At 36.1% G+C, this 14,738-nt stretch overlaps 1 protein-coding gene across 9 annotated transcripts in view; it reads right to left on the bottom strand.

The window, feature by feature from the left end:
• The window catches only part of BIRC6 (baculoviral IAP repeat containing 6), a 172,113-nt gene that overhangs the window by 50,054 nt on the left and 107,321 nt on the right, over positions 1–14,738 (bottom strand). For all 9 annotated transcript variants that reach the window (XM_051783015.1, XM_051783011.1, XM_051783014.1 and 6 more), the window contains 7 exons: positions 13,937–14,068; positions 11,489–11,656; positions 8,762–8,935; positions 7,231–7,427; positions 4,737–5,037; positions 2,639–2,856; positions 163–327 (listed from right to left, as the gene is read on the bottom strand). In XM_051783015.1, the coding sequence (XP_051638975.1) occupies positions 163–327; positions 2,639–2,856; positions 4,737–5,037; positions 7,231–7,427; positions 8,762–8,935; positions 11,489–11,656; positions 13,937–14,068 (1,355 nt within the window). The remainder of the gene's footprint in view (positions 1–162; positions 328–2,638; positions 2,857–4,736; positions 5,038–7,230; positions 7,428–8,761; positions 8,936–11,488; positions 11,657–13,936; positions 14,069–14,738) is intronic.

Raw genomic sequence — 14,738 nt, 5'->3', positions numbered from 1 at the left:
ATATATGATCTATATAATTTTTCATGAAGACAGATGATTGCAAATATTTTTTTCCCAAAATATCATAATCACTCCGCTATTTGACTGACAAAAATCCAGTTTTACTATTCAGTCCTAATGCCTCAAGTGCTTATCGTTAATCAAAATTTCATTGTTACACACCTGTAGAAGGCAGGTCACATGCTCTTCTTCTAGCCTTTGCTTAGTCAAAGCCTGTTCAACATCCCATCCTGAAGCTGTGGAGCCTGTTCCAAAGCCTGTACCCTTAGCCCAGTACAACTGCTGTTCTTCTGTTGATGCACTGTTGTGTGTACTTGACACCTGTGGCTAGGTTAAAAAAAAAAAAAGTCACAATTATTTCATGTTTTCATCTTAGGAACATTGTTTTTAAAAAGCCTTTGTTCTGCAAAAGAATGTAATCCCAATTTATTAACTTTATAAAGATATCATCAGGATCCAGTGAAATTCAAAGCTTTAGATAGGAAAGACTGCCACATACATGGAGTTCTATTACAGGTCAGCACTAAGTTCTTGGAAGGGATTCTTCAATTTGACTAGAACTGTAAGCCCATTTTTGTTCTCTTTTAAGAGACTATTCCTGGTTATATGATAAAAGGTATTAAAATACCTTTAATCAATATCCCGCTAAACGTTGTAGCTCTGTAATTATTACTGTTTAACACCTAGTCAAGTTTAATAACATAAGATGAAGAAGAGGGGAGTGGAAATGTTCTCAAGAGCACATAACTGAAATACCAGGATGCTCCAGCATTTGCTGACTTTGAATAAATGCTCCAAAACAGCAAGAGGAATAAGTTACCTGTATAGCTCTGACACATGATCTCTGAGTCACTAAAATACACACTATTTCCTCTCTAGATAGGAGGTGGGAAATATCTTGTCCTAAAAATATTCTGAGATAGCATTTTTCCACCAGTGCTTGTACAGCTTTTTCCAATGGTCTATCTCAGTGCATTTTACTAACATAAATCCAATATTATATTGCTTAGCCCTTATGAAACTATTTAATAACTTATGCTAATTTTGATAGTTTACCAGGACTCCAGTGAAAAAGATGCAGAAAAAACTCTGATAAGTATTTTTTTTAACTAATGCTTTCCTATATGTATATTTAACACCCTAAACAAGTGACTTGATACTTTCACTACTTGGTGACAATTAGCTGGAAACCAGGTCACGTAAGTGCCCAACTTTATTTTGCAATATTTGATTTATGGCTCTGAAAAGTTTCATTTTCTGCTCAGATCTTCTTCAGTGACTTTGCTAAAGATTACACTTGAGGGAAAAGAAATGATGTATGAACAGACTGCAACGGTAAAAGAAGTTATTGTCTGTGAAGTACTGTAGTGACAGTAGTCTGGAATAATCTTCTAACTTTTACATTGGGAATGTAATGCATCTTGGTGATGAAAAAGCTGTGTGGTTATTCTCGTGTAGACATTACTCATTACGTCACTCATGAATATATTGTGTCTTTAACACTCAAGAGGACTGTCGTGAGCACTGAATTAAAGCACTTACGGGAGAACCCGGCCCCAGAAATACAAGCCTCGGTGCAGCCCTGATGGATCTCTAGTTTCAAGTTACCATCTATCACTTGATAGATATGGCTTACGAGAAGGCAAGCTATTCCAGGGTTCTCGGTAGAACTAAAGCAAAGATAAGAATTAATGGTTGCCCTTTCCCTCTAAATGTGCAGAAATGCTATGGTATTAAGGTATCAGCAGCCTGATACCCCATTAGAAGCAGAATCTGTCAACGTCCCCTTAAATTTGATTAGCCATTAAAGTGACTTATTCTCAGGCACAGCTTCATATCTCACTTGTTCAACCTTTCATCAGTATCAGAGCTGCTAAAATAGAGACAAGCCTATATTTTGCAGCTACTTAGCCATATTCAGCCACCAGGAACTGTTGCATGCAAGCCTCTGCTAAAACAGTGCTAAAGAAGGCAAGTCTTTAAACACTTTTATAGACAATTGGTATGTTATACAGAAATGGCAACTTACAGTCTTAAAAAAAAAAAAATCAAAGGATATGTGTTCGGAATAGAGGGTGGTATAATATGGGAAGTACCTTGAAAAACTTTAATTTTGGAGATTCACTAGTGATCTTGAACACTATGGAAATTTTTTGTCCTTAGATCTCATTTCCCTATCAGTGAAAAGGGTGTAACAAAAATCACTGCATTAATTCAGTAATTTTCACAACTCATTTACATTTGTGAAGCATTTAAAAAGAAATAATTTGCAACCAGTGGAGTTTAGATGATGAATGTAGACAGTGAGGTTATGCTATCTAATGGGGATTAAAGAACCACCATCCACTGGACATTATGCCTCTCGTGCACCAAAAAAGAATGTCCTGTGAAAGAACGTGATTACATCTTAATGCCTCATGACAAGGTTTCTTTGTTGGTTATATTTCATGATTACTATGTTTATTTGCAACATGCATGGACAACTACTTGATTGAGTACTTTATAACTATTTTTGTTCTTCGGTCAAATGCCAAGTCTGCAAAAATTAGCCTATAATGAGAGCAATGAGAGTATTTTGTTTTTTATAGTTAGAACTCTTACTACTTCTCAGTGGCACATACTCTGCTGATAAACATACCTCTGCCTGGTTGGGACTAGAGTTGGGCACCCTTGGTGCATGGTGGCTTAGAGCAGACAGACAAGCAAGGATAAGGTGTATGGCCCCAATCTCCAGTGCCATCCGCCTAAGCAATACTCCATCATCAGTAGTCAACGGCGTAGTGCTGAACAAACTGCGCAACACGTGGAAGGGCAGAGTTGGAAGCACGTTTGCTGAAGGAGATTGCAGGATATGACCTAGATTGAAGAAGAAAAACATCAAACCCACATTTTCATTGAGTAGTTCAATACAGCCTATTAATGTCTGCAATAGTTTACGAACATACAGAAATCTACTAAGAACTTAAGCATTTGCATATATCAAGCTATCTAATATAGGTTTCTCTTCACAAAAAAATTTCATAACAAGGAGAGTGTGGAAGAAAGAATGTTTCTTTATTTTATTCATGGATTTGGTTAAGAACCAAATTTAAAAAATCTGATTCACCATTTCTAGGGAGAAAACTGGTTTGGAAGGCAGTTCAAAATAATTTTACATACATACATACATATATATATATATATATATATATATATAATATATATATATATATATATATATTTAAACATTCCAAATACAGCAAATTAAAGAATGCACGTGATCAGCTGATAGCAGCTTAGCTGACAAGGAGCTGTAGTTTATCATGACATAGGATTCTTTTTTGTATTTATGTGCCCAAAGTGGGAATTAACTCACTGACACAGACCAAGCAGTGATGCTATTCAAGCTGAATACGTGGTGAAACACTAACGTAATTTTAAGCAGATGAGTTGCGTGTTTGAATTTTGTACTAGAATTATTTAAAGTTTTTAACTCTTTTGCATTATGAGCAAAAATTACTTCTTTTAAAAGCCACATTTCAAATAATGCTGTGACTTATTAATGGAACATACTCAGATTTGGGAAACTGTCTTGATTTTTTCCTGTATTTAACAATACATTCCACATTCCTCCCCCAGGGCATATGTAAATAGATACAGCTGACAACTGGAAATGCTTCAACTACTAAAAATACTTTGAAATAGCCAACTCCATTCAGAAGTTTCCTTCTAATTTTACATATATTATTTTCTCCCTCATTCTTAGAGTTTATCAGCTATATCATCATCTAAATGTCTAAACTGAAATACATTACAAATATGTACAAGAGAAATAAAAAGATAAACAGAAGGAAGGGTAAATGAGGCTCCTATTTTTTCAGCTGGTCTCATGAGGTACATGTTGCACACCACTCTATAGACTGCTAAATAGAGACTAAGTTCAGACGACTGCAGCCTAGAAAAAACTGCACCTCTTTTCAAAGTCATAATCATGGAATCATGTAGGTTGGAAAAGACCCTTGACATCATCAAGTTCAACTGTAAACCTAACACTGCCTGATTTCATCTCAAAGCCATGACCAATGAAAGGAAGTGTCTTAAACATACTAAACCATATTTCATACACACTCTTCCAGGTTTTCAAAACAGTAAGAAACAGAAATATTAGAACTAAATGCCGAGTTGCAGGTTCAGTTGCAAAGACATCGACTACAAATTGTCTCTTGGCTTGTCCATTCACTGAAGAATACCCTACTTCTCCCTCTGAACTCACACCATAAAGGTAGAGATCCTGCTTAGGCAATTTGGTCACTGTGATCTTTAGATTTTTCTCTCCTTTTCCAAAACAGTATTATTAAACAGTTTATTCTACATCTGTTGTAGCAATGCTCCTATCCATATTTTTCTCCATTTGGTTGCAGAATTATAGGATGTTTGGTCAATTAGTTGAGCATATCCAGCTACTCAGATAGTTTTGTCTGAACGCAGTCATCCTGACAGTGTCATGGTAAGTTTAATCAGCAGTTATTCTACAATTACTCTGATGTCTAGATGAGAACACTTGAGTACTGATGATTGTGATAAAACTTTGCCAGCAAGAATTTAATATTAGAAACAACAGACCATCAAAGATTCTAGCAACACAGTTCTGCACAAATCAATTCTAACTTTCTGCTAAAGGCAATACGGTGTTAATAACTCTAAGTAAAATGATCTAGCTGTGGTCTACAAAAAAAGGTAATAATTGCAGCACATACTTCCTTCACCATCATCTGTAACTCCCAACACCAATCTCAACAGACACTGAGCATGTTTCCGTTCTTTTAGCAGCACCTCAGCATAGCCCGGGAGACGAAGAAATAAACCAAAGGCAGCCAAAGAATGTGCAGGTATAGGAGACATAGTCTGAACTGTTGACTTGATGGGTGGGGGCTCTGCAGCAATTGTTTCCGGTGCTTCATACACCAATTCCCCTGATTGTTCAATGGTAACCCATTCAAACTGATCACTGTCCTTCTGCTTTTCTTGCGTGGCCGACGTAACCACTGGAGTGCTCACCTTAACCAACAAAAACAACAAAGAAATTTGCCAGTCATTCAGTTAGACACCTTAGACAAAAATTTATTGCAGTTAGGATCTAAAGGACATGCAATTTTAATACAGGACACAAGAAAGATGTCACATGAAATACATTACCATTTGCACAGAAAGGGACCAGGCTAAATGACTGAAAAGGGCACACTTGCTGCACCTTCCATACAGTGCTAGAAAGTCCTGCCTACACAAGCAAGCAAGCAAGCAAATGCATTTTCCCAACCTTGAATCCCCAGTTAAAGCGTGTTAAATGCTTGAAACATAGAGGCATAGGAGACACAAATTACACTGAAGTAAACGATACAAAGATTAGTTTATATATCAGATTGTTATCAGACTGATAAATGGTCCTTTTAATTTTAACATTAAACACTGATGGTGAACTCAAGTGTTTAATTTTTAATGACATACTGTAAAAATGAAGCAAAATTCATTATCAGGCCTTTAAAAACTAAGAATACATTTGTACATCTTAGCAGTCTTACAGCAACTCATGATCCTTTCAGTTGATTTGGCAGGATTTATTACTATTGTACTCTAATGGAACAGTCTGTTTTATGACCTGAGGACTATGCAATCAGGCACTATGATGGGAATCAGAGTTTAAGGGGGTAACAGTTGTACAGTGCCCCAAGACACAGTCAAATAATTTTAAGGAAGGTATGACACCAAGATCCCTCTCATAATTAAACATTATAGAATTTTCAGGTTTTCATGCTATTCAGATAAACTGATTCAATCATATTTAAAATTTTAGTATGTATCACCAAACTGATCTAAACTGGAAAAGATTAATCTGAAATGCCCTTGCAGAATTCATCCAGAATACCAAATTCCTAGTTTAAAGTCAAAGCCATGTTTTGCTGCGTTCATTCCAATCATCTACACATTAAGTGAATCAGAAGTACCAGTGACTTAGAGAAATATAAAAGTAAAATTAAAGTATTAAGGGTTTGGAGAAATCATCAGTATTCACTCTGAATATTCTATTTGGTATTATTGTACTTAATTTGTTTTTATGGATCACAGAATTCTTACTCAGTATTTGAATCCAAACATACATCTCAAGCTAAGAAATTGTGAAAAGACAATAACTTCCCAGGACTATAGAAAAAGAAAGAAAAAAAGGAATGAAACTTCTCATGGTCATACTTTGCCTTTCATCTGTTGCAGAATTCCATGTACCAGTTTTCTTTAATGCAGAGTACACATTAACTTTCTTGGATTTCATAATACAGTAACTGTTTATGTTAACACATTTCCTTAACTTTTAATTTTTGAACTGCCTTGGTATTAGACCTCTAAGACCTTTGCAGAACTATTTACAAAGGATGCATACTAATTACCCAGTTTCACTACAGAGTTCCTATTGCTGCCATAATTTTACAGACAGGGTACTGAACAGCACCCTTAATTCATGATTAATTCAGTTTCAAAGGGAATAAATATTCTTTCCTATTAACAGTATCAGCCAAAGACTTCAAACATATAGTCAAATAGAATTTGAATAATTCACAGGTTATTTTTTCCCTTTTTAGCAAACATTGTGTACCTTGAACAACAGTCAAAGAGTAATTCCAGACTAATGCCACTGCTGACACTTTTGAAATGCCTATCAGTGCCTCCAAAGAAATTCTCTATATAAGTATACAAATAAATAATGCATATATTATTTATGAATATAAATACAATTAAGATTACACTGTTATTTATTATTTATAATAATAAATCTAAAATAAAGTTACACAGTAGATTCATAGAACTGAATTTAACTTAACCATAGAAATATCTCTCAGGGTACATTTACATGAGCAATTACATGATAAGCAAGTATACCTTTATAGTACTTCAGCAACTCTATGTTACTGTACCCCCCAAGATATTTTATGAGCTAACAGAACCGAGGCAAGCAGCAACCAGTTTATGACTTTGTCCCAAAAGGACATGGCCACACAAGCAGCCTGTGGCAACTACAGGGAAGTAATCTGTATAGCTGGACTGGGCTGTGGAGTTATACACTTGCTTATTTTGAAGCAGCTTCCCCACACAGCTGAGATGTTAAACTGAACCACGGAGAAATATAAGGAAAATACTGTCCTTAAACAAACAAACAAAATACTCTCAACATGTGTTCTGACACTTATTTTTTTCACTCACTTGCTGAATTACATCAGGATAAAGCATAGGAAGTCTCTCTGCAATAAGAGCCAATCCACCCATGCCTGCAAACACTTGCAGTGGAGACTGAATGGGACAGGTTTCAAGAAGCGATTCATCTAGAACTGCATCCATACACTCATCCCCAGGACTGATGGCTTCATCTTCAGGGCAAGGTCCCAGTAAATCTGCATGCTCTACAAAAACACAGAGGTAAAAGAAATTAATACATCATCATCCATACTGTGTTTATTTCTTTGTTCTCATTTAAAAGTGAACTTCAGAAGTATTGGTTCTTTCACAAGGAAAACCTGAGCCAAGAACCTAAAATGAATGAGGGCAAGAACATCAAAAGAAAATAAAAGTATTAGTGATAGCTCTTGCCACTGATGGCAGATCCATGTATTCGTCTCAAGTTTAAAAAAAAAGTGTCTAATAATTTAATAGAAGTTCAGAGGACCTTCACGTCTTCGCATGCAACTCAACTCCTAAACTGAATCTCCTCTAATGACTTTTGAGTTTTATTCAAATAGTAATACATCTATTGTAGGTTTAGAGTTTAAATAATTCACAAAACAGAACAAAAATATGATTTGAAAAAGAATGGTCTCTCAATACGGCAAGAGATCTGTATATCCAGCCACTATACGGAGTCATGAAATACTTACTTCAGGCTAGATATCAAAAAAATTAGATTTTTTTTCAGCACTTGTTTCTTATCTTTTCTAGAAACAGACTACCAAGTGAACAGTTATTAAAAGGAGCCTCTGTCTTGAAATAGCTGAATGATTAACTTTGGAATTTCATGCTGTGTCAGCAGGCTGATGATAAGCAGATCACAATTAGCTTAATTTCAAGGTCCCATTTCTCTAAGTCCTTGCCTAAAGGAATGATATAAAAATATTTCAAAACAGATTCTTGGGATACAGCTCCTCCCTTCCCATTCCCCAGCACTTTCCCAGTAAGTAGATTGCAAGCAATTGGCAAAAACATTATCAAGAAATAGACCATATTAGAAAATGTTAAAAATAATGTTTTTAAAAGCTGGAGTTATAAGACCTGCTTAGATGGGCTTGAGAGAAATCACCATTTTCAAAGCAGCATTAGGCACCCAAAGATGTTGCAATAAAAAACTCCACAGGTTTCTATAACTTGTATGGTTTCAAACAACTCTTGTTTTACTTAATCTGCTCTGATTATCAGGACAAACACTACAGAGAACTACTACACATGTCAAGAAATAAAATATACTGTATCTATAAAATCATATAATCATTATCACATACAACACTACAACAAGGAAAATAAAAGTGAAACCAGAACAACTGTATTGGTCTATCTTATAATACAGACAGGCAATGAATTTATACTTTATTATGAAGTTTAGCATGTGTCTAGAAAAGAATGGCTCAGGAAACTCATCCAATAAAATACAGAAAACTGCTGTTTCTTATCAAGAAAATCAAAACAATTTTTGTCCAAAATTAAAACATTTTAAAAAGGAATATACTAAAAAAGTAAGAACACTCACCTTTTTCTGTGTGAAGACGTTTAAATGAATCTGTTTTTGATAAGCTTGGATCTGAGATGACTTTGGAACCAAGTTTAACTGTCAAATCTATTGATCGATATCCTTGAGGGAGTTTACGGTCATACAGCAGAGTCAGAAGCTGGGCAAGTGTCATTTCAGCTGGTAATGGTTGACCTAAACAACAATGGTATCAAGTCAGAGAGGAAAATTCTTATTGGGTTCTTTTAACATACATATCCAGATGCTGTTCATTACTTGCATCATAGATGCCAAGTAGACTAAGTATTATCTGGCTCCAAACCAAGGCCTTAATTTTACCATTTGTTCTCTTGTGAAAAGGGGTCCCATCAGTTTGGAACCAATCCTTAGAAAGATCTATGCCAATATTACCTAAGGCAGCTCTGTACTGAGGGACCAAGCACTTGGCATATTTAACAAATGGCTAAGGCTGTAATGTGATGTGCATTTTAAGTGGGTACTGGCTGTCCCCTCCTCTTAAACACCACCTACACATCACCTTTGAATTGTGAGGGCAGAGATGTGTGTGACCGTAAGATAAAATGGTTGATGTGGAAAAAACTGAAAACCAAAGAAACCTGCAATTCTTCTTCAGTCCTATTGGTCTCAAGCATAGCTCACTACTCTTGTATAAGGACACAACTCAGCAAGACAAATGAAGGGCACTGCCAGGAATACTTTTCTCAGCTGCAATGTAGATTTGAAATGCACATGCATCAGTCCAAACTGATTACTCAACTCCAAGTTTTGGCCACTTCATTGATTATGAATATGTTCTTCCCTGAAATTACAAGTTACTCTGAAGGCAGAATAATTTTTCTTGAGAAAAAGTAGACTTATACATGAAATATTTTAGATGGAGCATGCCCATTTCATCCTGACTGCACTTAATTAAGTTACACAACATCCAAGAAGTCTTTAGTAACAGCCTGTTTCTTCAACTTAAGATAGTGTCTAAAAATAAAAATTAAAAGTGCCTTGCCATTGTGCAAGTTCATGCCCTTTTTGCCATCATTCTGCTTTGCATGGCTTATTTTTTGTAACAACTGTCTGCTGCACAAGACATGACCAACCAGATCACAAACACAGAATGTTCTACATTACCATCAGCAGTTACCTTTACCAGCTAGATACTGAAAATAGGCACTGGGTTTTGATCTTGTCTCCAAAACTGCAGTATCATAGAATGTCCTGAGTTGGAAAGGACTCATAACAATCAAAGTCCAACTCCTGCCCCTGCACAAGACAGCCCCAAGAATCACACTATGTGCCTGAGAGCATTGTCCAGACACTTCCTGAACTCTGTCAGGCTTGGTGCTGTGACCACTTTCCTGGGGAGACTGTTCCCGTGCCCAACCACCCTCTGGGAAAAAAATCTTTTTCTAATATCCAACCTAAACCTCCCCTGACACAACTTCAGGCCATTCCCTCAGGTCCTGTCACTGGTCACCGCAGAGATGAAATCAGTGCCTGCCCCTCCTCTTCCCCTCACAAGGAAGTTGTCGACTGCAATGAGGTCTCCCCTCAGTCTCCTCCAGGCTGAACAGATCAAGTGAGCTCAGCTGCTCCTCCCATGGCTTCCTCTCAAGGCCCTTCACCATCTTCGTTGCCCTCCTTTGGACACAGCTTAATATCTTTCTTATATTGCAGTGCCCAAACTGCACACGATATTCAAGGTGAGGCCGCACCAGTGCAGAGCAGAGTGGGACAACCTACTCCCTAGACTGGCTTGGTGATGTTTTGCTTCACGGTCACCTGCCCTCCTTATCACTTCTGAAGAGCCTGTAACCATCCATCATGGCACACCAATCACAGGATTCATCCCACCAGGTTTAGCCTATCAATTTTAGATATTTTAATCCAAGTATATGATCCCCATAATAATTGTCAGGATAGCCTCAAAGCCAGTAATTTGGTACTAAATTTCAAATTAAGATTTTTATGGGTGAGAATTACTTTGATCAGAAGTTAACCACTTAATTCCATTAGCTGGTTCCTTGTTTTTATTCTATAAAAAGATAGAAGCTCTTCTGCATAATATTGAAGTGTTGCACGCATGTTTCTGTCCTGTTTTTCTTGATCTAAGTCACAGCAGTCACACCAATCTCTCTCTATACAAGAGAGATTGCCAGCCTTGCCACCAGCTTTGTCCAGATAGTTCATAAGAACGTGAGAACATATCTGCTATACGTGAAACATGACTAACTGCTTGGGACATGCTGTTTTTTAAAACACAAATTTTATGGAATTCAAGAATATTTCTGAACTGGCAAATCAACCTTCCAGGGAGCAATGCAAGTTGGTTGCCCATTCAGAACATGAAATAACAGGGTACTAATATCAGTTCAGTTCTGTCTTGCAGGTGAAAGAAAATGTGGAAAGTGAGTCACCTTACAAACCCACCCTGCTTTCATTTGTGAGTGAAAGTGGAAACATTTGAGATTTAGTTTAGGAACAAGGAACTAAACTTCAAGGAAGATCAACATAATTGTTATTTTTTTCAAGCCACTATGATGCTATAATGCTGCAGTTGAAGAGGCTGTAATGCTTTCCAGTTGAAAGCCGTTACAAGCCCAGAAGGGCTCCACACTTCAAAGATGCTCAATAGGAAGATAAAAATGGCCATTAGCATTGTAACTACTTCCTGATGACGTATCAGCCACTGAAAAAACCATAATTTCGGTGTTTAAAATGCATTATTAAAGTTACCTGGTAGAAGTTTATGGTATAGATTAAAGACTGGAACACTAATGGTCTTGCTGGAAGATTCTCCTCCTGAGGAAGACGAACCTACTTTATCTGCCATCACTCTTCCTCGCCTCGATGGTGGACGTGGAGGGGTGGATGAAACAGCTCTTTTTGACTGAGATTTCAAACCTAGTATGAAAATAAAAAAATCAAAAGTTGTTCTAGTTTAATACCTTCAGTTAGCCAAGATACAATGTAGTCAGTACCTTCAATGATAGAAAAAAAGTAGAATTTTACCTCACTGGCTAATCAAATACCAGAATAGCATTCATATATAAAATATATTTGCATATAATCCTAGTATTTTGACAGTTGGAAGCTGTGCATTCTCCTAAGCCCCAAACATACACCATAACTGTACTAGATGATATCATCCGTAAAAAAAGCAAAAGCCATTCTGATTCTGCTCTAGTTAAAGTGTGTCTCACAATGGGCCCTACAATAGAACTTTTTTAAGTTGTCTTTTCAACTGAAAGCAAGAAAGGCAAAATTTTTCAAATTGACAGACAACCACTTGTCTGGCCTATGAAGGTGACTTCAGCTGCAGTACTGACAGTACTATATGAAATGAAAGGTGGTTTTAAATGTGCTTTTAAAGTTGCCTAGCTCAAAACATTTGAAGTAAGCACTACATAAAAATTATAAGGCAGAATAGCTACATAAAAGCTTACTGATCTTACATAGCAAGACTGCCTTATTTTGGGACAGCTTAAGTTGACTTAAAGTACCTCAAAATTATACTACAATCACGTACCCTTGTAAGCAGGTGACAGACAAAGTTAAAAAGCCAGCAGGCCAAGATACAAAGACACACACAATGACTGACATCATTATCCAAGAGCAACTGTAAGACTAAACATCCACACTTGAAATGCTGTAATACACTCTGGTTTCAGCTGATCATTAGGAGCAGCTCAAATACACAATGCATTCTCCAATAATCTCAGTATACTAAAGTAGTTTACTTCAGGAAGATCAGGCTCCAAATACCACCTTTGCTCTCTATTAATTCTACCAATATGTAAATAGTTAAATACTGTTTACATGAGGCTCTGAGGACACTAAAAAATCGCCAGAACATATGAAAAATCAATGACAAAATAAGAAAAGATTTCACAAACAAGTAGTAAAAACAAATGCAAATGAAGTAAGTTTACATTTAAACTCTTTTACTTAACTGGAAAAAATTAGAATCAAAATAAGAAAAAAACTTAAATCTGCTTCTTTCTAATATGTAATGGGCTATATCAGGCAGTAGAATTAGAAATGCAGCTGGGATGAGATATGACTGACTATGCTATGTCCTGTTGGCATAATATTTTTCTTTCTTCCTAGATTCTTTATTCATGTTTCAACCTTTTGCTTGCACCTATTAATAGTACAGATATTCCTAAAACATGTTTACCACGTTTAAGTGGCACCTACTGTAAATATCTCGTCAGATAAAGGTGGTGTAACCAACATCAGATGTGTTGCTTTAAACATATACCAAGATCCACAAAACTGCAGCCCTATTCAACATTTGAGTTAAAAGTTATATCTACATCTAAAGAGCCAAAATAAAAAGCTTAAGAAATATTGGTGCCAAAAGTCAAAGGAAATCAGCATCTCTCCTTCATGCTTCATGAAGTGTAAATGAACTTGAGGTACCTCAATGAAGGCAGAAAGCCAGATAGGAAAAGAATAGCTTGAAGTTCATTAATCTCTCTCTCACAAATACACTTCCCAGAATCTCAAACTGAAACACTAACAACTTCTACAGCTGTTGTCTGAACTATAATCTTTGAATATCACTGAAAAATTACTATATTCAATCTATATGCTCCAACAGTAGTTTTGGAGGAAAATGGTTTACATGAAAGATTTCACAAGGTTCTTCACATTAGGTTTTTAGAAGGTGAATGCCTTAGAAGAAACTTCAGTATTTGCTGCTTCCAAGTGGAATGGTTTTATGCTTACATCTCCACGTGACAGTTTTTAGCAGAGTACCACCAGTTGTTACACATAGTACATGGATCCTTTTATTTCCAAAGCATATTTTGGGAGTAGAGGTGATTAAATAATGATGCACGAGCTACTACAAGAAGGTAGAGATAATAATACCCATCAAGCTCCAGGTATGTCTTTACAGAATCCTGTAAAATATCCTAGCAACAGTATTAATGAAGATATCACTGACACACATACTTAGATACAAATTTGTCAAAGTATATAATCTGCTAGAAGCAGCTGTTCTACCAGGAACCAATCGTAGTTGCCTAACAGTCAGTTACATTAATTGGGTACTACAATTTTTGTAACCATTATTAGTAGTAAAATTAATTGTTGGTAGAGATTTTCTTCCCCACACACACTTTTAGCATGAGAAAGATCCATTATTTAAATGGTAGGAAAAAACCCCCAACATACCAGAAGCAACAACAACGCTGTAATTGTCCTGAAATCCATTTTCTGCTTTAACTTTTTCTTTCTCTTCATAGTTCTTTTTTTCTTTATCTTCCTTCTGTTCATTAATTAGCTTAGCTGTTATACTGGGTGTATCTACAGAGGGGAAAAATAAAAAAACAAACCAAAAAAAAGAGAGGAGAGGAAAGCATTTTGAGATATCACCTTGATTTCATTTCAGTTTCTAAGTTGTTAACAAGGCTATTCTCAACTATTTAGTGTCTCAGAGTTCCAACCCCGGCAACAACAGTCTTGTAAATATCTATCAATTAAGGTATTGTGGTAATTTGGGTTCCTTCTTCCCCAAAAATCTGTTATCTAACAATTTAAATCTGTAACAGTTTAAAACCATTACTTGATGAGTCAAATGTATTCATGTTAAAAAAAACCACTAAACCATTTCAATCAACCAAAACTGAGATTAAGCAAAAAATCCCCCTCCAAACCCAAACCCCAATGAACCAAAAAAAAAAAAATCTCGACAAAACAACAACAAAAATGGAACAAAAAAAGAAATTCCAAAACGTTGTTTGTTGTTTTTTTTTAAGGTCAGCTGTACACTTATTTAAATAAATGTTTTATTTAGGTCTGAGTATCCTGTATTACATACTGATCCAATTCCAGTAGTGGTAAGTATGACTGTTCCTTTGAAATCGAAGATGCCTAAACTACATTACATATCCAAAACCTGAACTGTTTGCTTAAGTGAACATTAGATTACTATAGTTCAACCATTTTGATTCAATCATTAGTGTAGATCACAAGT

The sequence above is a fragment of the Manacus candei genome, unplaced genomic scaffold, assembly GCF_025592945.1.
Source record: "Manacus candei isolate 608988 ecotype Guabito, Panama unplaced genomic scaffold, ASM2559294v1 h1tg000017l, whole genome shotgun sequence".
NCBI classification, from domain to species: Eukaryota; Metazoa; Chordata; class Aves; order Passeriformes; family Pipridae; genus Manacus; species Manacus candei.
This window is presented reverse-complemented; position numbering and strand designations above follow the sequence as displayed.